The sequence below is a fragment of the Electrophorus electricus genome, chromosome 18, assembly GCF_013358815.1.
Source record: "Electrophorus electricus isolate fEleEle1 chromosome 18, fEleEle1.pri, whole genome shotgun sequence".
NCBI classification, from domain to species: Eukaryota; Metazoa; Chordata; class Actinopteri; order Gymnotiformes; family Gymnotidae; genus Electrophorus; species Electrophorus electricus.
In genome coordinates, this window is record NC_049552.1 from 3,939,190 (window position 1) to 3,964,000 (window position 24,811).

A 24,811-nucleotide genomic window follows, 5' to 3' on the forward strand; every position below is an offset into this window, starting at 1 on the left:
ATCCATCTGAAATCCAGCACTTTTCTAAATCTGACACATCCAGCTAAAATCCAGCACTTTCCTTAGTTTGACACATCCAGTTGAAATCCAGTACTTTCCTAAATCCGACACATTTAGCTGAAATCCAGCACTTTCCTAAATCTGACACATCCAACTGAAATCCAGCAATTTTCTAAATCTGACACATCCATCTGAAATCCAGCACTTTTCTAAATCTGACACATCCAGCTGAAATCCAGCACTTTTCTAAATCTGACACATCCAGCTGAAATCCAGCACCTTTCTAAATCTGACACATCCATCTGAAATCCAGCACTTCCCAATGTTTTACACACCCTGCTGACATCCACCCTCCCTTCCTCAAGGCTGCTTTTTACTGGCCATTCAGGCACCTGGTGAAGTTGAGATGTAGCCTTCCCAACTGGCATGAGCTAGTCAAACGATATTATTAGTGTGAAAATGGGCATAATTACCTTCGCATTGTGTAATGGACAATCATCACAGTGATGCCACTGCTGCTTCCTGCCCTGCTGCCTGCCACCCTGGTGGTGGCGAGTGGCTGGCTGTGAAAATACTGCCGTCTTTGAGGGTTCCTTTCTTTTTTACATATTTGCTGGCTAATTTTAGATTTCTATCCCGACGCAGAAGACATTCGTCCACATTCCGTTAATATAAGGTGACAAGCTTCCTGCCGAAATCAGCAAGATGAAACCATTTCCTCTATACAGCATAGCACTTTGTCATATTAGAGTTTTATTACCAAATATAATTATTTTTGTGGCATTTATGGAAAACCTCTCCCTGAAGGCTATGGCAATATTACAGTATCGAAAGAGATGATCTACAATATTACAAGATGAGGCAACATGACTGATTATTATCAATAATCTTCATTCGCTTGCTATGCTACTTTCTCTTCCTTGTTTGAGATCTATAAAGATCAACATATTTCAGACCCTTCTTCACCAACTATACACTTGGTACTGTAGCTTTTGTGCTTTCAGAGTCACCAAAACAAACCTTTGCGTTGATTTCCTTTGTTCTCAACTGACACTCACACAACTCTCCCATGCTGTTCTCTTCCTTTCTCCCTCTTACAGAAGGACAGCAAGGTGGCAGACGGTGTGGGCGGTGCCAATGGTGTGGAGGTGGGGCCTGGAAGGAAGAAGGATTGTGGGAAATGGCAGAAGCCCCGTTTCACCCGGAAAGCTCTGATGAGGTGTTGCCTGGTGCGGTGGATCATTGCCAGCACCGGCCCCAAGGAGCAGGGTGAGGGGGGCACCAGAACCGCACGGGGACGCCCACAGGGCAGCCGACGCTTCCTGGGTTGCGGGAGGAGGTGGTAGGCAGTTGTGCTAAATTCCCGAACTGAGGGCAGAGTTGGTTAAACCGTAGCCATTATGTTTAGGGACATTTGGCATCCGCTAATGAAACAAGAACAAACAAGAACAGCAACAACAAAAGCTCGCTACTTGAGGCAGTAGCGCTGTTTCAGGTTAATAAATATGAATGCATACAAAGTTGATGATGGTGCTTCAGAATCAGGTTACAAAAAAAATAACTTTAAATAGGAGGAATGAGATTGAATACCTTACTGTTAGATGTCAACATCACATATTGATATTTTATCCAAGAATAGCCAAAATATATAGAAGCAGAAATACCAAACTAATTTAATCAGTTTGGGTTTTTTTTTTTGCAACCCTTGGTATTGGTTAGTGATTTTTATAGTTGTCCATGAGCATTTGAGTTCATCCAGGGATACTGTAGTTGGTACTGTAACCCTGTTACCAAATCTCCTCCAGCTGGATTGCCTTTGCAGGGTCGGATTTTTGATGTTGTTGGGTTGTTTTTTTTAGCTGGTCGAAGAGGCCAGCAGTCAGGGAGGTTAATGGAGCAGTGCGGGCTTCTTCTTCTTCTTCATCATCATTTTTGAATTAATTAGCCGAGTAACACTGAAAGATTATGCGCAAAACCTTGAGGTTTCGGAGGGCTTGTCAAGGATTTCTGCTCAGACTGTGGTCAGAACAAAGATTCAAATCGGGGCAACGCAAGGTCGTCATTGAGGGCTCAGGTTCTGACCGAGGAGTTATGCTGCTTCAGCCTTTAGTCTCCTGAATCATCAGTGACTTCTGATAGGATGCGAACATCCTTGAATGTCTGTGGGTTTGGCTTGGAAGGCTTTGTAGATTGGACTGGGGTGGGCTTGAATTTCAGTGTTCTGAAATTCACGACGATAACAGAACCTGATACTGTGAACCTTTAGTCATTGTGCAAGTTTAAATAGCTTCAAATGGTTTGCTGCGTTTTTGTTTTTTTTGCACAGACACTGCTCATCAGGATTAGCTCTTTACTGAAATTAATCATCGTTCCTGTCTATTCTGTCACAGGACCTTGCAGCTTTAGTTCTAAATTTGTAAAGTACATTTTTAGTTGCAATTTGCATGGAATTTGTGCCATAATGTCTTAATGTGGATCTCATGAGCCGCACTTCCTTACATAAACCACATTGTGCCTTGTCTTTATGTCCTCCAGCTGAACAAGCAGTTAATAAAAAAAACAACAACCTTACACTCTTCACAAATAAATGTGGGGAGAATTGACATCTCTCTTCCACAAAGTCTTCTGACTGCACTAATGAGATTACAAGTATATGTTCACAACCTTTTTAGCCCCTGTGCATGTGACCTGTGGCTGACATTATCGATTTACCTGATCTTAGCAGTTCAGCGATATTGGTGGTGGTGGGGGGGGGGGGTTGGCTCTGGAGGTCATGTGATTTAGATAGATTAGTGTCTTGTCTCTCAGGCGTTCATGCAGTAGGGACTGGAAAGGAATTGCCATAGTGTACCTAAGGTCAGATCTGGGATCATGGCTAAGATCAGATCTGGGATCAGGGCTAAGGTCAGATCTGGGATCATGGCTAAAAGCAGACCTTTTAGTATTTGTGTGATGAATGTCCTTGGCCCACCTGTATAAAAATGACACACACTTGGAGTTCTGAAAAAGCAGCTCAGATTGCACTCACTCAGAGCTCATAATGAACACACACACGTATATGTGCACATGGACACACACACACACACACACACACACACACACACACACACACACACACACATATATACGCGCACACCCATGCACATATTCACAAACATATACACACACATACACATATGATCTGTAACAGCTTTTTGATTTATGAATTCTTTCGAAAACATTCAAATGAACACAAATTAAGAGGAGGAATCAGGATTGTTTTGCATTATTTTTGTCATCGGTGTCGGGGTGGAACACAATTACGGTAACACCAAATAGGAAAGGGGTCATGTTTGAAGTCAATATTCAGGTTCTTCTTTGCTATTCCACCTGGGTGGTTTCCATTCGGAGAAGCCCATTAGCGTTTGTTAGCTGTTGCCATCTGTTCGCCACGAACTTGGGACTCTTCTGCATGTTCAGCTCGAAATGTGTTTACTGGGAGTCCAAGAAAGGGTTGAAGATGTGCTAAAAATGAAAGGCTTTCTGTCAGAGGCAGCTGTTTATTATGGATGTTTTCCTGTTGTATGGTGGGTCTCATTAATTCAAAAGCTCCCTGCAGCTATGTTGCATTTTTCTTCTGCATCTGTCAGCACCAGAGGCATGAGTAGAGTGTACTCTAGATGACTGTCAGGACGTTTTAAATGGTGTTTCTGACCCAATTTTGTAACCACCCCATAAGTGCCATATCCCCTTTTTCTGTTTTTAATCTTAATTCTTTTTTGTTAATCTGCTATACTTTTCAATGCGCATACCTGCTAGTGCCATCTAGTGGCTATATGGAGACCTAACGGGTTTTCACTCCTTTTTGTCAGACGAGGTCAATGGCTCCATCTATAGGTTAGCAGAAATCAATATGACTAAATATAATAATAAATATAAATGATGAAGGTTGGGGGAATCATGCTGCAAAAATACCCATGTAAAAAAACACGTGAATCTACCTTTTATAATTTCCCCAGAATGCTTCACTGTGTTGCTTAGTAAACACACCTCCACGCATTGTAGGACTGAACAACACTAGTAACATGGAAACACCGGACCACACTTTTATTACATGATCAGTTATCAGTGGTTCAGCTTCTAGATGGAAACGAAACGTTCCTCTCATAAATGGGGCCTTATACAAAGGGGCTGTTGTTTCAGACATTTGGCTGTGTAAAGGACATGGACCTGAGAAGGAGGTGAGGAGACACCAGTTATAACAAGGATTGAGAATGATAGGGGAAATGAAAGAAAGGCAGGTGTGTAAACAGAACAAAGGCAGAACTGTGGGTTTTTATACAGAACCATTCCAGGTAACAGCCAGTCTCTCTCTCTCTCTCTCTCTCTCTCTCTCTCTCTCTCTCTCTCTCTCTCTCTCTCTCTCTCTCTCTCGCTCCCTCTCTCATACCCATAGCTCAGGTCTCCTAGTGCGGTGTATTATAGCTATATTTGGTTCTTTATCAAGGAGACACCGTAAGTGCTCTGTGTTAATAGGTGGTGTGTGCAATGGCTGGTCTGGGGTGTCCTGGCACTTTTTTGATATGCTTTCCTCTTTAAGGACTCCCTCAGCCTATGTGTCCCGGTAGGAGTGTGTTTGACTCTCACGGGACAAACTCGGTCACAATACCTGTAGACAACGCGTGACTCACCAGCAAGGAAGCCTAGATCGTGACATGCAGCGACGCTACAGCACAGTGGTGAGAGCGCAAAGCTGCCACCCGCTGGCGTTCCTCATGCAGAGGCGTCCCAGCCTAACCGAGGAAACGAGGTTGCAGTTTTAACCCCCACAGACAGGGGTGCCGCAGGTGGGGAGTCAGAGGCGAGCCCCCAGGTCCAGCGGGAGTTCCTCGGCCGGCAGGGATCTGGCCCGGCAGGGCGGTGGCAGCATGGAGCTGGCGTGCCGATGCAGGCATGAGTTGAGGAATATCCTGCGGTGTTTCTTTGGCTTCGTCACCGGCGCCCTTGTTCAAGGTACCATCACATACTACTGTGCCGCACTCACGCCCAGTCATCTCCCGTCCACTCAGATCACACTCTCCTCATCTTCTCTCTTTCTTAGAAGCTTCAAACATTTGTTAACCCAGTGCATTTCTAGGCGAAAGGCTAGCGGTCGTAATGTTTTGGCTTCTGCCGATTGGCGGATGAGAAGAGATCATGACTTGTAAGGTTTGGATTGGGGTGAAAAGGATCAGGAAGGAGGCTCAGTGCGATTACTCTGTCTGAGAGACCAACTGTCCTCTGGTGTTGTTTCAGTAAACTGCTGATGATCCATTCTGTGTGTCCTTCTGTTGCTCATGCAGTGTAAGACTATGTTTGCACATTCTGTTGTAATGTATCATGCTGTTATCCTCACACAAATGTATGAATGTTGGGGGCAGGGGGGTCCCATGAATTCCTGGGCTCCCTGAAGGTCAAATCTGACTGTGTAAAAATAATTTGTTTTGTCTAATCAGACTACAGTTTTAACAAGTCTCTGATTTTTTTAAAAACCAGACACATTGTCCTCCAAGTCTGAGACCAAGTCCTTTACGCACACACACACACACACACACACACACCACACACACACACACACACACACACACACACCGGTGCACCCAGCTGTGTCATCTCTGATCCCATTCTGTCTTCCCTCAGACCTTGCTCAGGGAAAGCAGGACTGAGTTTATTAGACAAACCCTTGTTTAGAGCTAAACCGGTAATATCAGTAGGTGTGAGAAACAATGCTCTTAATATCAGTTTATCAGTTTCCATGATGTAAATAATTTCAAAGAATAGAGAGCTTATGATACACTTAGAGAGTAATTGGAACAGCAGGACCGAAAGAGGTCTGGGGTCCATGGTTATGGTAAGAACCAGATTCAGAACATACTCATGAAGACATAACTTTATATAGGAGTGCAGAGGCTTCACATAATGGCATGCAGTAGAGCAGGTGGTGGCCATCGCTGGTGTTTGGGAGTGAGGTGGAGTCAGTGGTGTAGTGAGGCAGTGTTAGTGGTGTTGGGGGTTGAGGTGGTGTTTGTTTGGGGGGTGAGGTGGATGGTGGTCTGTGACATTTCACATCTGGCTATAGAAAGAGAAGACAGATGAAGGTAGGGTCTTCTCACAGTACAAAGCAAACAGCCAGTGAAACAAAACTGTCAGGTGTGTCCGAGGAATCACGCGTGGTATGATTCCATGTCCTTTCTGTGAACATTCCGTGTGCTCTCAACTACTAAGCTCTGTTAAGGATATTTAACACTTATGTGGCCAAACATTTACATAATAAAAACAGGTCATATATATTCAACTATTCATGTTAAAATATAAAAACTATTTGTTTGGTAAATAATCAGAAACAACTGCCATCTCATATTTCACCAGTTTTCCTTATTGTGGATGATTGTTGTACAGTGAGGCTGTAAGTCTGACTTCTCAATAGGTCTCGAGTGTGCTCCCTTGTGGACAATATGGCGTGTTGCGCATGTGTAGAACCTGCAGAACTGGTCCCTCGTAACCTTAAAATCTTTCTGGAGATTCTAGCACAGTAAAATGCATAACTGCCAGTTAACTCATTTACACCTATGAAAGATATTATGGCAACTGCAATGAATGGAACCTTTGTATAAAACTGCCTTTATACAGAATAATGTGTATCTCGGTGTGTATCTAATATGTATATTAGATTTTTTTACTGCTTCAACATACTAAAATAAAATTGCCATTACAACCTTCCATCATTTACTCTAGAATGGTGTCAGCTGGACGAATTCCAAAAAGGTTTTTCTTAACATACTTCATAACTTCATAACTTTCCTTAACATTTTTCATAACAAGTAGGCTCAAAGAGATTTTTAATAGTGTATGACAACAATACTTCAAATAGAATAGTTTGGGAAGATATACAGCGTGTGTTCTTTTTAAAGTGAAAGGTTAGGACTAGACACAACCTTTGATGTCTCTGTCTCTTAAACATACACATACTGGTGGACATACACGCACACACACACACACACACACACACACACACACACACACACACACACACACACACACACACACACACAAACAAGCATTGTGGAATTTGTGGTTATGCCCTGCCTGCAGTCACCAAACAGACTATTTAATCAGTGTGGCCTTTTCGTAAGACCACCCCCCACTATAGACACACAGCAGGTTTTATTTGCCAATTTATAACAATATTGCCCTGAGCAGAGGGGCTGTTCCAAGGCTTGTGATTACCTGTTCATGAACAGTGTTTAGCTGCACGCCTGATAGCTCGCTGAGGTCTGTCTGTTGAGGGTTGGGTTCAGCTTGCTGTACGTGGCGTGCTCGTACTTCGGCAGGTGTCAATGGGGAACGTGACGGCTACTCTGTCTCTAGAGGCACGACGTCGGTTCTCCCGTCCCAACTTCCTGTCTGAGTGTCAGCAGAACACAGCAAGGTACCAGCTCTCAGGTAATGCAGCACTCACCGCGTGCACACGCACGCGCACACACACACACACACACACACACACACACACACACACACACACACACTGAGATGAGTGTTCTGAGGAGAGAGTGTATGAAGGTTGGATATGAAACGTGTTGGTATAGCTATATATTACAGCATGAAGAGACTGTCTTGTTTTTGTTATATATGTAATATACGGTAGGCTCTGAGATGTTTGTATAGCTATATTACAGTAAGAAGGTGATATCTGGTTGTTAGTCTCTACAAATATAACATACAGCCAAACTTCAATTTTCACAGGTTTAACTTTCACAAATTGATTATTCATGTCAAGATTTCCATTGATAATTAAATGGGAAGTTTGGGGGGTGTTTTGCAGCTTACTACGTGTGGACTAGAGAATGTAAAAAAAAAAAAAAACTAAGAAAAACGAACTAACTAAATTTTAAAAAGTTTAAGTCATACACAAAAACTGTATTGTTAATCTATTTTATCATTTACTACCATAAATATATATTTATCACAAATGTATTATAAAGGTACATTTTGTGAAAGAGGTCAGTGCAGACTGTTTGGTGAAGCCACTGTGGCAGTTATTAAGAGTTACGGTTTTGGGGTTTGCGGGGTTTGGGGGGACCTAGAGAGAGTCGTGTTTTTTCCACTTATGTGGGGGTCCTGTGTCATTAATCCCGTGAATGTGAGGGTTGACTGTGTTGTACGTTCTTTCTGACAGGTGCTGAAGTGCGTCTGATCGGGTGTTGCTACTTTGATTGAGTAGATCTCTGTGTGTGCCAGAACAGTCTCTGTGTGTGTGTGTGTGTGTGTGTGTGTGTGTGTGTGTGTGTGTGTGTCTGTGTGTGTGTGGGGGGGTGTGTGTGGTGGGGCTCCTCTGCATCCTGAATGAAAAGTGAATCTCACCTTGGCTTGAGTGTCAGACACCGTACGTTTGTTTATTTGTTGATACCCAGTTGATTTGTTGATACCCTCTCCATCCTCCCACATTCTGCTGCTATTGTTTGGCTTGAGGACGTTGTCAGTGTTCGAATGCAGCATATGTATACTGATAAACAGAAGACACACCACTCTGTTTAAGTGCAAAACTGTGAGTGTGTGTGTCTGTGTGTTCTTACTCTGGAGCTTCCTCTTTTAAACAAGCAGAAGAGGTAGTGTTAGATGACTAGCTTCCGCTGCAATCGTAAGGCATAAACAGCATAAATCTGCCGTTCTAGCATATCAGCATATCAGTGTATGCTACTGTAAATAAACCTGCCATTCAAGAACAACATATAAACGTATGATAACATAAATAAACCTGCCATTCCAGAACAACATATAAACGTATGATACCGTAAGTAAACCTGCCGTTCCAGAACAACATATAAACGTATGATACCGTAAGTAAACCTGCCGTTCCAGAACAACATATAAACGTATGATACCGTAAGTAAACCTGCCGTTCCAGAACAACATATAAACGTATGATACCGTAAGTAAACCTGCCGTTCCAGAACAACATATAAAACGTATGATACCGTAAGTAAACCTGCCGTTCCAGAACAACATATAAACGTATGATACCGTAAGTAAACCTGCCGTTCCAGAACAACATATTAACGTATGATACCGTAAGTAAACCTGCCGTATCAGAACAACATATAAACGTATGATACCGTAAGTAAACCTGCCGTTCCAGAACAACATATAAACGTATGATACCGTAAGTAAACCTGCCGTTTCAGAACAACATATAAACGTATGATACCGTAAGTAAACCTGCCGTTCCAGAACAACATATAAACGTATGATACCGTAAGTAAACCTGCCGTTCCAGAACAACATATAAACGTATGAAACCGTAAGTAAACCTGCCGTTTCAGAACAACATATAAACGTATGATACCGTAAGTAAACCTGCCGTTCCAGAACAACATATAAACGTATGAAACCGTAAGTAAACCTGCCGTTTCAGAACAACATATAAACGTATGATACCGTAAGTAAACCTGCCGTTTCAGAACAACATATAAACGTATGATACCGTAAGTAAACCTGCCGTTCCAGAACAACATATAAACGTATGATACCGTAAGTAAACCTGCCGTTCCAGAACAACATATAAACGTATGAAACCGTAAGTAAACCTGCCGTTCCAGAACAACATATAAACGTATGATACCGTAAGTAAACCTGCCGTTCCAGAACAACATATAAACGTATGATACCGTAAGTAAACCTGCCGTTCCAGAACAACATATAAACGTATGATACCGTAAGTAAACCTGCCGTTCCAGAACAACATATAAACGTATGATACCGTAAGTAAACCTGCCGTTTCAGAACAACAGTTTTTGGAGCTTGTTATCTGTGTTTAAGAGCTGTCAGTCCTGTACTACACAAGGTGTATCAGAGAAGGCATGCTGGTGGCCTGAACAGAGCAGCTATGTACAGATGACAGGTGAGCCGCTACGTACAGATGACAGGTGAGCAGCTACGTACAGATGACAGGTGAGCCGCTACGTACAGATGACAGGTGAGCCGCTACGTACAGATGACAGGTGAGCAGCTACGTACAGCTCTGTTGTCTTGTCCTCCACCCCACAGCTTCCACAAACCGCTCATCTACTGCCGATGCTAATGCTAAAGCTAACACTGCTGCTCAAAGAACGCAGCACAAAGCAAGATCATTTGCAGAACAGATAGGAACCACCGCAAAGCCTCAGTTTAGATCCTCGCAAAGACAGTGCAATTAACACTGAAAGGAAAACAAATCTGGAAGTACTTACAGACCCATTTCAAATCTACAGTTCACTGGGAAAATAGTTTTCAAGCCACTTACTGATTTTCTATTCTCAAATAGCTGGACAAATGTCAGCCAGGATTTCAGCCTACTCTTAGTACTGAGACCGCTCTACTTAAGGTAAATGACATTTGTTTAAATACAGATACTGCTTGATCTCAGTGCAGCTTTTTGATACCATAGACCAAAACATTCCTATAGACAGACTTGAAAAGTGGGTTGGACTCTCAGGAACAGTTCTTAAATGGTTCAGTGCAAGGCTGGAATTTATTTGTCAAAATAGAAAATATTTGTGAAAGAGTCGGTATCTGGTGGCGTCCCCCAGGGTTTGATTCTCAGGTCACTCTTATTTAACTTATAGGTGCTTCCCCTTGGCCAAATCATACAAGATTTTGGGTTGCCTTACCACAGCTATGCAGACAAAACTTAGACAGCCACAGTCTCCTTGACTCTCTTTGGAGGTGCCTTAAGCACATCACTAAGTGGATGGGCCAAAACCTCCTGAAACTGAATAAAGGCAAAAAAAAGGACTAGTCTTGAAAAACCTAAAATGTAAAGCTCCAGCTCATGACCATGATGTACTAATAGACTCAGTCACATGAAATCAGTTGCTAAATCAGCATTTTATCACTTTAAGAACATCAGCAAGGCCAGACATTTCCTGTGTTACGTTAACCTGTAGAAAGACACAGAAACAAAATGGTATGATTCTTCTGCCAGCTGTTATCTTTCCTAGTGCCATCTGAGATAGTTGGATATACTGAGTTTTTGCACATTTACTTCTAATTTCTAATTTAGTTAAATAGTAAATTCTTATTCTGAAGTTATTCTGAATGACATCTTATTCATGGAGGTCAAAGGTTGAGGTTGTCAGTGTATCAAAAGTTCTTCTGCTCTTCCAGCTCTAGAAACATGCCGAGGAAATCTGTAGAAACCTCTCCAAAGTTTCACGGTGTAACAAACCTTCTCCCATCCCCCTTTGTGGTAGTGGTCACAGTCCTGTAAGCGTAGCACTGCGCTTCCTGTCTCTGCCCCTCCGTAACTATAGTGGTTTGGTTGTGTTTAGCTTTGTTAAATGACCCACCAAACGTAGACTATAAGGGACTATCAGAAGCTGTTGAAAAGCATTGTGTTTTCCTGAAGGAATGGTAGGGTCACTTTCTACTTCCAAGAGCAGGAGGGGATATGTTAGAGGCTGTATAGATATCCCATCAGGCATCACTTCAGGCCATCTTTAGATACAGTCCATGGTACATGGCAGTTAGCTGACACTTATATCCAAACCAGCTTCCAATTATGATTGGGTAAAATTTGAGCAATTGAGGGTTAAGGGTCTTTCTCAGGGACCCAACAGTGGCTTGAACTGGCAACCTTCTGAACACTCTTTGAGGTGCTATTGAGTAACACCAAAACATGACCCTAAGAATCACAGCAATTTTTGACAACACCTTTGTATCCTGTTTCAGTTTTCAGAACGTCTCACATGCTTGCAGCTGGTGGGTAGTGTAACATCTGGATACACATACAGCATCACACAAGCCCTACCGTGTGCTCTTCAGTCAGGTCTCACTGCCTCACAGGAAGGTTGCTGACATCATTTTAAGAGTGCAAAAGTAAAACTTCAGCATTAATCCTTCTGTATAGGATTTGATCGATTTCCTCATTTCCAAGCTGCGGGAAGATAAAAATTTTTGGATCAATGGTCATTACTGTCCACTAGGGGCCTCCATCTGACCCTGTAAGGAGAGCATGATTGGGAAGGCTGGGCTAGTGTCAGAGACGAGTGTGGTTAAAGAAAAACTAGACATCAGTAATTAACATGGGAAACACAGAGTAAGTTCACAGATATAACCCCTTTATCAGATCATCACTCAGCTATCAACCACCTGTGTTTACCGACTCACAGGTAGCATACTTCCTGAAGCTTGGCTTTACCCAGTCAAAACACGCGAATAAATTAATATAACACGATACATGTCTATGAGTTTTATATGAATAAAATAAAATAAAATCTAAACTATTTACTCTAAACTGTTTTTCCTTATAAAGAGTGTAATAGTGTCAGGGTTATACAGACAGGATTTCCGTATAATACACGGGATGATGTTCTCTCTTCTGCCAGCTCTTCTCTCATTAGGGACAGACTGGGTGTGAGTGCACACTGCTTGCATTTCCGAGTTGTTTTAATGGTTAAGTACTCGATCAGACACGGTCATTAGCAGGCAGCCCCATGAGCCGATCGCCCCCCTCTGCTGATTGGGCACTGCCCTCTGAGTTTCAGGGACATACTCGACGCCATCTTAATCGCCGCTCTGTTACCACATCTGCCTCTCTGTGAGGCGACGGGTGATTCGAGGGCAATGAACCTACCCATAATGCGGTGTGGTCTGTATGGAACAAATCCATATTCCATTTGTGTGTCATCATATATCAAAAAATGGAACACAAATTCAGTAATTCTGTAAAAAGGTTTAATTTAAAGATGAGGCGAATGGATTTTTTTTTTTTTTTTTTGCTGTTCACTGTTTATCTGGCGACAAACATCCAGATTCATGTTTTGAAGCTGTTGTACTGTCATATATTTCTGTGAAATGGTAACACGTGTATGTTTATAACACAGTAGTGTTGGCCTTCCCTGAAGGGCCTCTGTTGAACAGTATTTCCAAGCTGTCTACAGCAACGTCAGTGGGGCTCAGTCAAGCCAAACTCCAAGTGCCCGGCTAGAGGTAGCGGATCAAGCTGTAGACCCTCCACCTATGTCAGCAAGATAAACAATTATGCGATCTTTCCTGGATGGGCGGAGCCTGAAAAGGGAGGCGGTCTTAGTTGTTTTAGGCCTCCTGGATTGTGATATGATTATAAGCAAGTCCCCGGTGTGTCCATGGTGGAGTTATAAAGGTGGGGGGGTGATGAGTCAGCAGTCGTTCCTCTCTTCCGCCCTGTTAAGAGCTGCCGATGCTCTAATGGTCTTGCTGGAAGCGGTTCGCACCACTCAGCCTCACCCCTGCCAGCCTCTCTCCTGATACCACTTGTAAAAGCAGGATCTCCCTACCCGTTCAATACCAGTGCCGATGCAGGCATCGGGGCGGGCGGCCTGGCACGGAACGGCCCGCTACCACGGCGACTGACCCAGGGTCGCCCGTGTCCTGCTACACGAGCCTTTTCTCTAATGCGTGTCACTTTGATAATTAATTTCAGTATCGCGGGAGATCGATAGGTGGTCCGAATGCTCTGGGTATGAGAGCCTGATGTGTGGAGTCGTTTGTTCTCTTAAATGGGGTGGTGTGGGGGGTGGGTGGGGGTTAGTAGATGAGACTGCGTTTGATTTCACCTTGTGTTCGCTGGACTGCCATTATGGTTCCATTGACCTTTTTATCTGTCTCAAATATTATAGCACCCACAGTCAAGGGCTCTCCTCCCTCTCCTCCCCCTCTCCTCCTCTCTCCTCCCCTCTTCTCTCCTTCTCTCCCTCCTCTCCTCCTCTCCTCTCTCCCTCCTCCTCTCCTCCCCTCCTCCCCTCCTTCTCTCTCTTCCTCTCTTCTCCTCTCTCCTCTCCTCCTCCCTCCCCCCCTCTCTCTCCCTCTCCCTCCCCTCCCTTCTCCTCTCCTCTCCTCCCTCCCCTCTTCTCTCCCTCCTCTCCCTCCTCTCCTCTCCTCTCCTCTCCTCTCCTCGTCTCCTCCCTCTCCCCTTCTCCTCTCCTCTCTTCTCCTCTCCTCTCCTCTCCTCTCCTCTCCCCTCTCCTCCTCTCCTCCCCTCTCCTCTTCTCTCCTCTCCTCTCTTCTCCTCTCCTCTCCTCTCCCCTCTCCTCCTCTCCTCCCCTCTCCTCCCCTCTCCTCTTCTCTCCTCTCCTCTCTCTCCTCCCCCTCTCTCCTCTCCCCTCCCCTCCTCTTCTCTCTTCTCCTTTCTCCTCTCTTCTCCTCTCCTCTCCTCTCCTCTCCTACCCACTCTCCCCCTCTCCTCTTTCCTACACACTCTCCTCCTTTTTTCTCCTCTCCTGTCCTCTTCTCTCAGTACAGCTGTGTTTTGAATTAGACTCTGTTATGTGGTCTGTTGTACAGCAGCAGGTCAGATGAGCAGGAGCAGCTGTTTTAGTGGGATCGTTCTCAGGTTGTTTTCCAGAGGCCCTGTCCATGCAGGGTTATTTGAGTCTCTGCACTGTGTGTGTGTGTGTGTGTGTGTGTGTGTGTGTGTGTGTACGTATATGTATATGTGAGAGAGAGAGAAACAGTCTGGAAGAGGGGTGTGGGTAGATGGATAGAGGCTGGAGAGAACAGAAGAAGGAGGGAGGGAAGGGGAGGATGTCCCTGGAATCTGATCCCTCTCTCTCGCTCTCTCTCTCTCTCTCTCTCTCTCTCTCTCGCTCTCTCTCTCTCTCTCCCTCTCTCTCTTTCTCTCTCTCTCTCTCTCTGTCTCGCTCTCTTTTTCACTCTTTAAAAATGTGACTTTTCTCCAGGTACCCAAACAGAGAGTCTATGAGAGAGCAAGAGCCAGAGAGAGAGAGAGAGAGAGAGAGAGGGAGAGAGAGAGAGAGAGAGAGAGAGAGAGAGAGAGAGAGAGAGAGAGAGAGAGAGAGAGAGAGAGAGAGAGAGAGAGAAGGACAGAGATGGACTACAGGGGCCTGATGTTTGTGACAGGTTCTGTGAACGAGTGAAAGGCAGCTTGATCTTGGGATGACAGACGGAGGGAAAGTGAGGGATATGGAGAAAAAGAAAAGATGGACTGGACAGAATGTCGGAGGAGAAGAGGAGGGAAGCAAGATGGACGGAGGGATGAGGAGAAGCACTACCTCCAGCTCTCCTGGAGGAGGAATGAGAGCGCAGCCATGAACAACTAACGAGGAGGTGGGTGTGCGTGTGTCTGGGGTGGGGGGGGGAGCACAGTACAGGTCGAAATGAGAGATGGAGGAGCGATAGAGTGAGGAGAGTGACAGAAGCCCCCACACTGCTGACAGGGTGGAAATGCAAGAAAAGAGGAGCGGGGCTGACCGACGGGAGAGCCCGGAGGAGGTGGAGAAACTGTCACATTCATCCCTCCCTCATCCCTTCATGCCTCCTTCCAAAGCTCTGCACCCTCCCAGGACGTTCTGGCCAGCCTCCCCAGGGTCCCGGATGGAGACTTAGAGCTGGGCTGTGAATAACTCCAGAGCAGAGCGCGTCTGCGTCGTGAGCGTCCGCCCCGGGCCCCTGACGAAGGCGAACGCCTCGTCTCGTCGCCCCAAACTCCTGCCATCCTGCACGAAATGCAGGCGTGTGCGTCCTCCCTGCAGCCCGGGCACGGACGACTGACGCGAAGGTCCCGTACGGTTCCGTGACTTCGGCTCGGGTTCGGCCGCCCGGTCGGGAAAATACAGGCTCGTGGAACGGTCGGGACATCGTCTTAAGCCGGCGTGGCGGACCGTGACAGGGACTCTTTGGCACGGTCAGCCCGCAAAGCTGCTGGCTGACGCGACCTGCCCGTAACTCAGATGGCGCGTGCGTTCTGCTCTTACTGAGGAAATAAACCTGTCCAATCCTAAACGATTTATATCTCATTTGAGGAAGCCGTAAGTGATTTTCCTAAATTATTCATCTGGCTGCGTTCTGCAGATTACCGTATGAAGTAATGGTTGTTCTCACATGAAACGTGATTGCATGTAACCGTCGCTGCTGTCTTGGCCGGATTACGTGCAGAGAGACTAGCCAGCACCAGTGAGGTCTCCCTCTTCTCTCTCTCTTCTGCTCCTGCTTTCTCCGTTTGAGCTGGCGAAAGTTCTCAGCGCCGTGGAGACGGGGCGGCCGGTGGGTGCGGCGCGAACCGGCGCGGCCGTTCGCACCGTGTCCTGCGGCGCAGTTTAAAAAAGAGCCCTGTTGTTGACACTTGCAAATAACAATTCCAGCCCATGATGGCTTTTACACGTCTGGACTGTGTAAGAGCCGCCAATCGGAGCCTTTATTTATCTGCCGGAGCTCTTGGGAGGGATGACCTAACATGGAAAGACTGGCTTCTCAGCTCCTCAACAAAATAAATGAGACTGGACAGGGCTCCGTGTTTTCTCCTGCTCCCCGAAGCGTGTTGGGCCTGCCGGGCAGCTCCGTAAACATCTCCCACTCTCCGTTTTTTCCTCCTAGACAAGCGGGAGCGGGACAAGCTGCTCCTTCTACGTGCCGCTATGGCGCGTGCCGGCGGGTGCTAGCACACCTCCTTCCTTCCGAGCCAAAAGAGGTCCCCCTCAGTAGGGGGCCCTTGCGTACTTGTGGCCTTGTGCACTTTCTCTAAGCCCTTAGCAACATGAGTATACAGGGAATGGAACTGTTCGCCATAGTAGTGGTCGTCATTCTGTTTGTGGCCGTTCTCAAGCAGTTCGGCATTCTGGAACCGATGTCTTTGGAAGGTAAGCCCCCCCTACGACCAGCCCCCTGCACCGCGCTTCCTCGGGCATGCTGACAACACTCAGCCTGCGCTGCCGTTGCCGCAGACGATGGGCGACGTGCTCGGGTTTATGTCATGCATCGCAGATGCGCACATGGAATTTGCGGCAGTTTAAACAGTTGACAGACAGAAGCCGAAGCTAAAATCTTAACCGCACAGCTACGCTTGTTGTATAACGTGAAAATAATGATGGGAATAATAATAACAATAATAGTTTTGCCTCTAGTGTATTGATAGAACTTCAGAGACATTTTTACTTGTTTCTGGCTGCTGTCTTCAGATCGTTCAAAAGTCAGTTGAATTGTTTTTTGTTGTTCTTGTAATAAACGTCATGTAAACATACCAACAGTCAGTAGAGAAGGACTCAATGCTGCTATTGGTTGATCTCCACTGACAGTCCTTCTAGAACTGGGATCCAGTTGACCAATGAGCATCAAGGATTTCAGAGTGCGTCATGAATTAATGTCTCTTTTTCCACAGGTTTGAACACATTCGTGATATATTCATTAAGGAGAATACGTTCTTAATATTCATTCAGAAGCTATATATTTTCTATTCCATGCAAATATAGGTGGATATATGTCAAGAAATATGCATGGATAACTTGAATGCTGTGAGCTGGAGGTGTGTTAATGTGTGACCCCTGGGTGGGGTGTGTTGGTGCTAAATGCGTGTGTGTCTGTGTGTGTGTGTGTGTGTGTGTGTGTGTGTGTGTGTGTGTGTGTGTGTGTGTGTGTGTGTGTGTATGAAACAGAGAGATTCCAGGCCAAAACCAGTACAACACTGAAAGTGAGAATGTGCTGTTCTTTGTACTTGGGTTTGTGCTGTGAGTATCAGGTGGTTTATTGTGTATTTTTATTGGTGTGTCTTTGTGCTGTATGACATATCCAGGAAAGTATTGTTTGTTCTGTGAGCTAAACAATTCAAACGTCTTTGAAAAAATGGTGCATAAATTACCACACTTGAACAGTTGAATCCCCCCAAATATTTCAGTTGAAGGCACATTCTCTCTCATTCTCTCTCTCTGTGTCTTGACGTCTCTCTCTCTCGTTCTCTCTCTGTCTTGATGTCTCTCTCTCTCTCGTTCTCTCTCTCTGTATCTTGACGGTCTCTCTCTCGTTCTCGCTGTGTGTCTTGATGTCTCTCTCTTGTTCTCTATATTTCTCACTATTTCTACTTTATTTCTCACTCTCTGAGCCAAAACTCAGTCTAGCATTACACTTCATTCATTATGCATGTAGCAGTGAGTGGGTTTGTTTTACTGCCAACTAAATATGAGGTTTTCTCTCCTTAGTGTTGAGCTCTGAAAGACGCTGTTACTTCCCTCAAAATACCCTCTACACACACACACACACACACACACACGTTTCTCTCCCATAACCACACCCTGACACTACTGCTGCCTTTGGTATTTCCTACAGGCCTGTCCCTTAGTGGATATACATGCCCCGCTATCACAGTTACCCATCCCACAAAAGTATCGATCCCTTCTCGGTGGCCATCTCTCATGGCAGCCTCGAGCCCCCTCGTCACGCGCTGCGGGTCGTCAGCTGCCTGCCCCTCCTCGCGACGCTAAAGGCTGCTGGGGTTATTGCATTTCATGCACAGGCCCTCCAGTTTCAAGCACGCCGTAGAAAGGCTAGGAAACTCCAGCTTTCCGAGGCGATCGATGTAGCTGTGAAAATACCAGGCCCACCTCTGTGGGCTAGAGGTGGAAGAAACGGGTTGCCACAGCGACGCCAGTCGTGGAGGAAAATAAACTGTCCCCAGTTCAGTGCGTTCTAATCAGTTTTGTGCTTTTTTCCAAAACCTGTGTGCTTGACACACCTGTAGGCAATTTTTTTAAAAAGCAAGTGGGATTTTAACAATATTACATCCTGCGATGAGGTTACTGGCATGTTTGTTTTTGAATTTTCTGTAACACTCTGCATTAATCCAACCACAGTTTGGATCTGTTTGTTTTCTGTTCGTATGTATATACTAATGGTGGCTGTAAAATTGCTTTGAATTTAACATTATACTAATACAAAACTAAATAAACAAACAATTATAAGGATGTTAATTATTCATTTCTTAGCACCATGCCGACTGTGTGTCCACTGAAGCATCGTTGTCGTGTGTGATTCAGATGAACTGTTCATCATTGTATCTGGTTCAGATTAACCTTTCATCATTGTGTCTGGTTCAGATTAACTGTTCATCGTCGTGTCTGGTTCAGATGAACTGTTCATCGTCGTGTCTGGTTCAGATGAACTGTTCATCATCGTGTCTGGTTCAGATTAACCTTTCATCATTGTGTCTGGTTCAGATTAACTGTTCATCGTCGTGTCTGGTTCAGATGAACTGTTCATCGTCGTGTCTGGTTCAGATGAACTGTTCATCGTCGTGTCTGGTTCAGATTAACGTTTCATCATTGTGTCTGGTTCAGATGAACTGTTCATCGTCGTGTCTGGTTCAGATTAACGTTTCATCATTGTGTCTGGTTCAGATTAACTGTTCATCGTCGTGTCTGGTTCAGATGAACTGTTCGTCGTCGTGTCTGGTTCAGATTAACCTTTCATCATTGTGTCTGGTTCAGATTAACTGTTCATCTTCGTGTCTGGTTCAGATTAACCGTTCATCATTGTGTCTGGTTCAGATTAGCCCTGCATCAACACCTGTGTAGCAGCACAGTGCTGCAGATATATTGGGTCATTTGTAGTCATCGTACAGATCCTCTGTGATTTAGCTAGCTAACTCTGTTCATGTTAGCATTTGGCTGCTTGAAAAAACAAAAAGACCCCAATGATATATAATGTAAATACTCTGCATACCACTGCAGTGCTTACTGCACACTGTGTTCCGCTGTCTGGTGATCAGACTGAATTCTACTTGTCTTTTAGATCAGATTTACGATAATTTCCTGACTGTATAAATATACACTATGTGAGTATGCTGGAGGTTATGAAGAACTCTAGAAGAAGCACACACATTTGACTGATGCTACAAAACATATCAGGTTGCCATGGTGCTATCTTTAGTGCAGAAGCTCTCCAGGCTGGTGTAGAGTTTTGTTTTGTTGGGACTCCGGGTGTATTGGACAGAGGTCAGTGTGCGCAGGACCTGAGAGGAGACTGGAGTTTCCATAGGCTATTTATGTCATGGAGCTTATGTCATTATTCATAACTTTTTTCTTTCACGTCTAAAGTGCTGTTGAATTCACTGTAGCTCTCTCAGTCGTTCACTAGAGGGCGGCACATTTCTCTAAGGTGGGGATGCAAACGTTTTGCTGAGAACCTTTTGCCGAGTACCCCTGTTCTGACAGGTCACTAAACACAGGACAAATGAGGCACGTTCTTTGACTTGTCAAATTAAAAACTCTTTACGTGTCTGTCTATTTGGTATCATTTCTATATCTGTAAATTTGACTGAAATTAAACTTATTAAGGAAAATTAAAGCAACTGGATCATAATGTAGAGAGGCAGATGTAGTCACTCTGTGGTTACTCGGAAAGTTGTTTTCATTTTTTGTAGTCCTCTGTACCACCAAGCGAGTTTGATCCCACCGCAACACATAAGCCCAGATGCAGATATGGTGTGACTGACATGCCTGAGACATGACGGTGGTGACAGTCATGTGGTCTCTTCAACCCCCCGACAAAGTTCAGCATCGTTGCCGCTCACACATGCCTTTTAAGCTGCGTTTCTCTTGTCTAAAGTCATAGTTGATGTACATGACAGATTGATTTTCCTTGATTTGGTGTGTAATTAGGACAAACGCATCCCCTGGGTGGCTGTCACAAAAAAATGGCACTTTACGGGAATGCTGGAAGGGCCGGAATTCCCTCGGAGGGTTCTCCGGAATGCTGATGGAGTGAAAGGTTAATTAGATCACAGAAAGAAAAGAGGAGTGGAGAGGGAAAGAAAGGCAGAGAAGGGAGGAGAAAAGACTCATCCCTCGCTTTCCCCTTCGTGGCTGGACACGAGCCTCAGGAAAAGGGTGGTCATCGTTTCTGGAGTGTTTTACTGTTGTTGACGTTTTTGTCCTCTAAGGGGTGGATTTGGGGTGCACCATGAACCCTGCATGCTTTGGTTTTCCCAAAGGAATTCCGCATGGGAGCGGAGGAAGAGTGTTTACGTGACTAACCGTCAACAGGCGGACCTCATGGAAGCGATAGAAAAGCATTTACGTGACTGTCGTCCATCTTCCGGAGGGCCAGCGTGGTGAGCAGCTGCCGTCGATAGTTTCCGACGGAGCTGACGGAGTTCGGCTCTTGGTTGGCTCGTGCTCCTGTTCTTGGAGCGTAGTCTCAGCGAGACGAGAAGGTGAAGCGCAGGAGCTCTTATAGAGCCAGACGCCGAAGGAGAAATTACAAAAGAAGGGATCGGGGGGGGAGGATGGGTGTGAGGTGGGAGACAGAGGGCTTGCAGACAGTGGGCATCGTCTGCCTGGTTTTCATGTTCCTCAAACTTATGCACTTACTTGGACTTATAGACATCACTGAGACAGGTGAGAGAGAGAGAGAGCGAGAGAGAGAGAGAGAGAGTGTGGGGTGAAAAAAAAAACCTTGAGGAGCTTATAGATTGCTTTCCAGTTTACAGTAGATTTTGTGTACTCCTTGGACTTGAATTTGCATGTGTACCTGTTCCAATAAATATGCAAAAACAAACAGAAAAACATCATTGGAACTTTTTTGCACATTTGCTGTGCACCTCTACGGTGACACTGTGTTTACATTGTTGCTGTTGATTTTGTTTTAGTTTTTTGTTTTTGCTTAACTTGACTTGTTTCTCTCTTCCCTCCTTTGTCTTTCTCTTTTCTCTATCATCCATATCTATCCCTCACTTTTGGGTGTGTGTGTGTGTGTGTGTGTGTGTTTCATGTGTGCCTCTAAAGACGGTGAGTGTGAGCACAGTGAAAACCAGCCCGGTGGTTTCTTCCTTCCCAGTTGTTCCTTCCCCTCGGTGCTGTGCAGTATTTCTCCTTCCTCATCCTCCTCCTCCTCCTCGTCCTTGTCTGCTGGCTCTCCTCCACCCCAGTGCTTTCTGTCTCTGTGTGAATGGTTGCCACAGAGCAGGTTAAGGTGCAGGATCAGGTGTTATTACTGGATGAGAGCTGTTAGTCTCTTCTTGCTGCATGAGCCAGTAATTCCGGGCTCTAGCTCTAGTCATGATAGTCCATTAGGGAATATGGCTCTGTGTTCCCATTTCCCATTTCCCATTTTCCCATTCGCATTCAGTAACCCTTCACATGGAACAAGAAGGTGTTTCCCTTTTCGGATTCCCATCTTCCTCTTTCTCTTGTTCTCTCTCTCTCTCTCTCTCTCTCTCTCTCTCTCTCTCTCCTTCTGCTGTTTTGCTAACTCTTTCTCAATCTTGCTCCCCTCTCGTCTCCTCCTTCTCCTGTGACTCTGCCTATGCATTCCGTCCTTTCACCCTGTGTCCCACCTGTTTGCCTCCTCTGTTTCCCTACCCTATCATCCCTCCCTCTCCCTCCCTCTCCCTCTCTCTCTCTCTCTCTCTTTCTCCCACCCCACCCTCCGTCTTCCGTCTTCCGTGCCTCCGTGTCTCTTTCCCCCGTAGACAGCAGTGACAGTGACCTGGAGCTGTCCAGCGTCCGGCACCAGCCTGAGGGACTCGAGCAGCTGCAGTCTCAGACCAAGTTCACCCGGAAGGAGCTGCAGTCTCTCTACAGGGGCTTCAAGAATGTGAGGAAGACACCAATCAGCATGGGGTGGGAGGGCAGTCATTGCTCTCAAGAACACACCAATCAGGATGGGGTGGGAGGGCAGTCATTGCTCTCAGGAACACACCAATCAGGATGGGGTGGGAGGGGGCAGGCTGGTGCATGCTCTCGGGGGCAAGGAGGCGAGTTGCAAAAACGCTGCCATCCAAATATCACCAATAGTGCTTCTACACATTATGAATGAACCCTGGAAGAGTGGAATCAATTCCATGCAGATATTAATGCAAATACAGGAGTTTATGCTGGGTGATCTGCATGGTATTTGAATGGAAGCAGGGTGATGAATGTTTTAACGCAGTTATTTGTATTTACGTGTACACTTACGGCACCTTGCAGGACCTAGTATCTAGACTTTAAGCCAGGAACGACCCTCAAGAGAGACGTGAAGGTTTGAGGCTGGGGATCAGTACTTATCACCTTTGTGCTCAGCAGGGGTTACGGTGACACAGCCGGCCGTGTGACGTGACGAGTGCCGTTGAAACGCGAGTTCTGGTGGAAATGTAGGGCAGTAGCAGCCCAGCTGTAGGTTTAATTAGATCTTTAATGAGTCCCTCTTCCTCCTTCCATTTCAGGAATGCCCGAGTGGGCTGGTGGATGAGGAAACGTTCAAGACAATCTACTCTCAGTTTTTCCCCCAGGGAGGTAATGAAGACCCCATTTCATCGTCTTTGCCTATTTGTACAATCGGTCGATTGAGCCGCTATTATCAAAAGTAGAAGGTGGATTTAATTTTGTATGAACGCCAGACTTCACCGCCCTGCACTTTCTGTCTGTTCGCAGATGCTACTACATATGCTCACTTCCTGTTCAATGCATTTGATCTGGACAGGAACGGTTCCATTCGCTTTGAGGTGAACGGCCAAATCTTGTCTGAGTTACACTCACACAGTTAACTTGTGGTTAGTGTGACAGAACAGTTTTCTATGTGATTGGTCTGATGAAGTTTCTTTCAGTGTCAGGACTGGTTGGTCCTGTGTTTTTTTTAATGTAACAGGACTGAGTTGTCTGATGTTTTGTATTATGGCAGAATTTGTGATTGGTCTGATAGATTTGTTTTAATGACAGGACTTTGTGATTGGTCTGATAAATTTTGTTTTTAATGACAGGACTTTGTGATTGGTCTGATAGATTTTGTTTTTAATGGCAGGACTTTGTGATTGGTCTGATAGATTTTGTTTTTAATGACAGGACCTTGTGATTGGTCTGATAGATTTTGTTTTTAATGACAGGACTTTGTGATTGGTCTGATAAATTTTGTTTTTAATGACAGGACTTTGTGATTGGTCTGATAGATTTTGTTTTTAATGACAGGACTTTGTGATTGGTCTTTCTGTACTCCTGAGAGGTTCTGTCACAGAAAAACTGAACTGGGCCTTCAACCTTTATGACATCAACAAAGATGGATATATCACCAAAGAGGTACGTCCTAGTTAAGTTTTCTTTTCTGTGTACAGTGGATTCAGAAAATATTCAGACCCCTTTACTTGTTGCCCACTTTATTGTCTTGTGGAAATGTCTTGTATTGTGGGAATAATTGCCATTTTAACCATCTTTGTACACTTGATCATCCATAATGATGAACTCTAATGTTTGTAGAGTTCAGTTTTTGACTCGTCAGACTGGAGAATATTTTTCCATGTTTCCAGTGTCCACTACATGCCGTTTATCATACTCCAAAGCGCCGGTCATATGCTAGTGGCTTCTGTCCAGCCACTCTGCCTCAGAAGCCTGATTTATGGAGTGCTGCAGATGGTCATCTTTCCAATAGGCTCTCCCATCCTTGCGCAGGACATTTGGAGCTATTTTAGAGTGACTGTTGGGTTCTTTCTTACCGCTCTGACCAAAGCCCTTCCTACATGAATGCCCAGTTTTGCTGGACAGCCAATGCCAGGAAGGTTCAATGTTGTGCCAGCTTCTTCCATTTCAAAAGCACTGAGGCCACTCTAGTCCTGGGAACACTCAAAACCTTAGATAAGGTTTTATATTCCTTACACTTATATTTTGTGCATTGGGTACCTGCTCTTATCCAGAATGACTTACGTACAATTATATGCTTGCCCTGATCTATGTCTTGTCCCACAGTTTGATCACAGGCTTATACAGACAGTTCCTTGGACTTCATTGCCTGGTATTTGTTCAGACAATGTAGCGTAAAATCAAATCAAATCAAATGTATTTATAAAGCGCTTTATACAAGAGATTGTTGCCACAAAGAAGCTTTACAAATGTCTAAGTTCAAGCCCCCAGTAAGCAAGCCAAGGGTAACAGTGGCAAGGAAAAACTCCTTAGAGCACGAGGAAGAAACCTCAAATAACGGCCACCATAATAGTAACAATTTCAAGAGGGAATTAAATAAACAATAATAAAGTGAAAAAAATAAGCAATGTCTAGTTCAGTTTTCTAGAAGTCCTAGTCTGGTC

At 45.0% G+C, this 24,811-nt stretch overlaps 1 protein-coding gene across 3 annotated transcripts in view; it reads left to right on the plus strand.

The window, feature by feature from the left end:
• kcnip3a (Kv channel interacting protein 3a, calsenilin) overlaps window positions 1-24,811 on the plus strand; it is a 41,872-nt gene that overhangs the window by 12,680 nt on the left and 4,381 nt on the right. The window contains exons 2-7 of one of the 3 annotated variants that reach the window (XM_035536381.1): window positions 1,101-1,269; window positions 21,543-21,545; window positions 22,229-22,353; window positions 22,964-23,033; window positions 23,172-23,242; window positions 23,703-23,810. In XM_035536381.1, coding sequence (XP_035392274.1) covers window positions 1,101-1,269; window positions 21,543-21,545; window positions 22,229-22,353; window positions 22,964-23,033; window positions 23,172-23,242; window positions 23,703-23,810 — 546 coding nt within the window. Of the gene's footprint in view, window positions 1-1,100; window positions 1,270-15,108; window positions 16,629-19,974; window positions 21,156-21,542; window positions 21,546-22,228; window positions 22,354-22,963; window positions 23,034-23,171; window positions 23,243-23,702; window positions 23,811-24,811 lie in introns of those variants that run through there. The other 2 variants (XM_035536383.1, XM_035536382.1) reach the window with 2 other exon arrangements.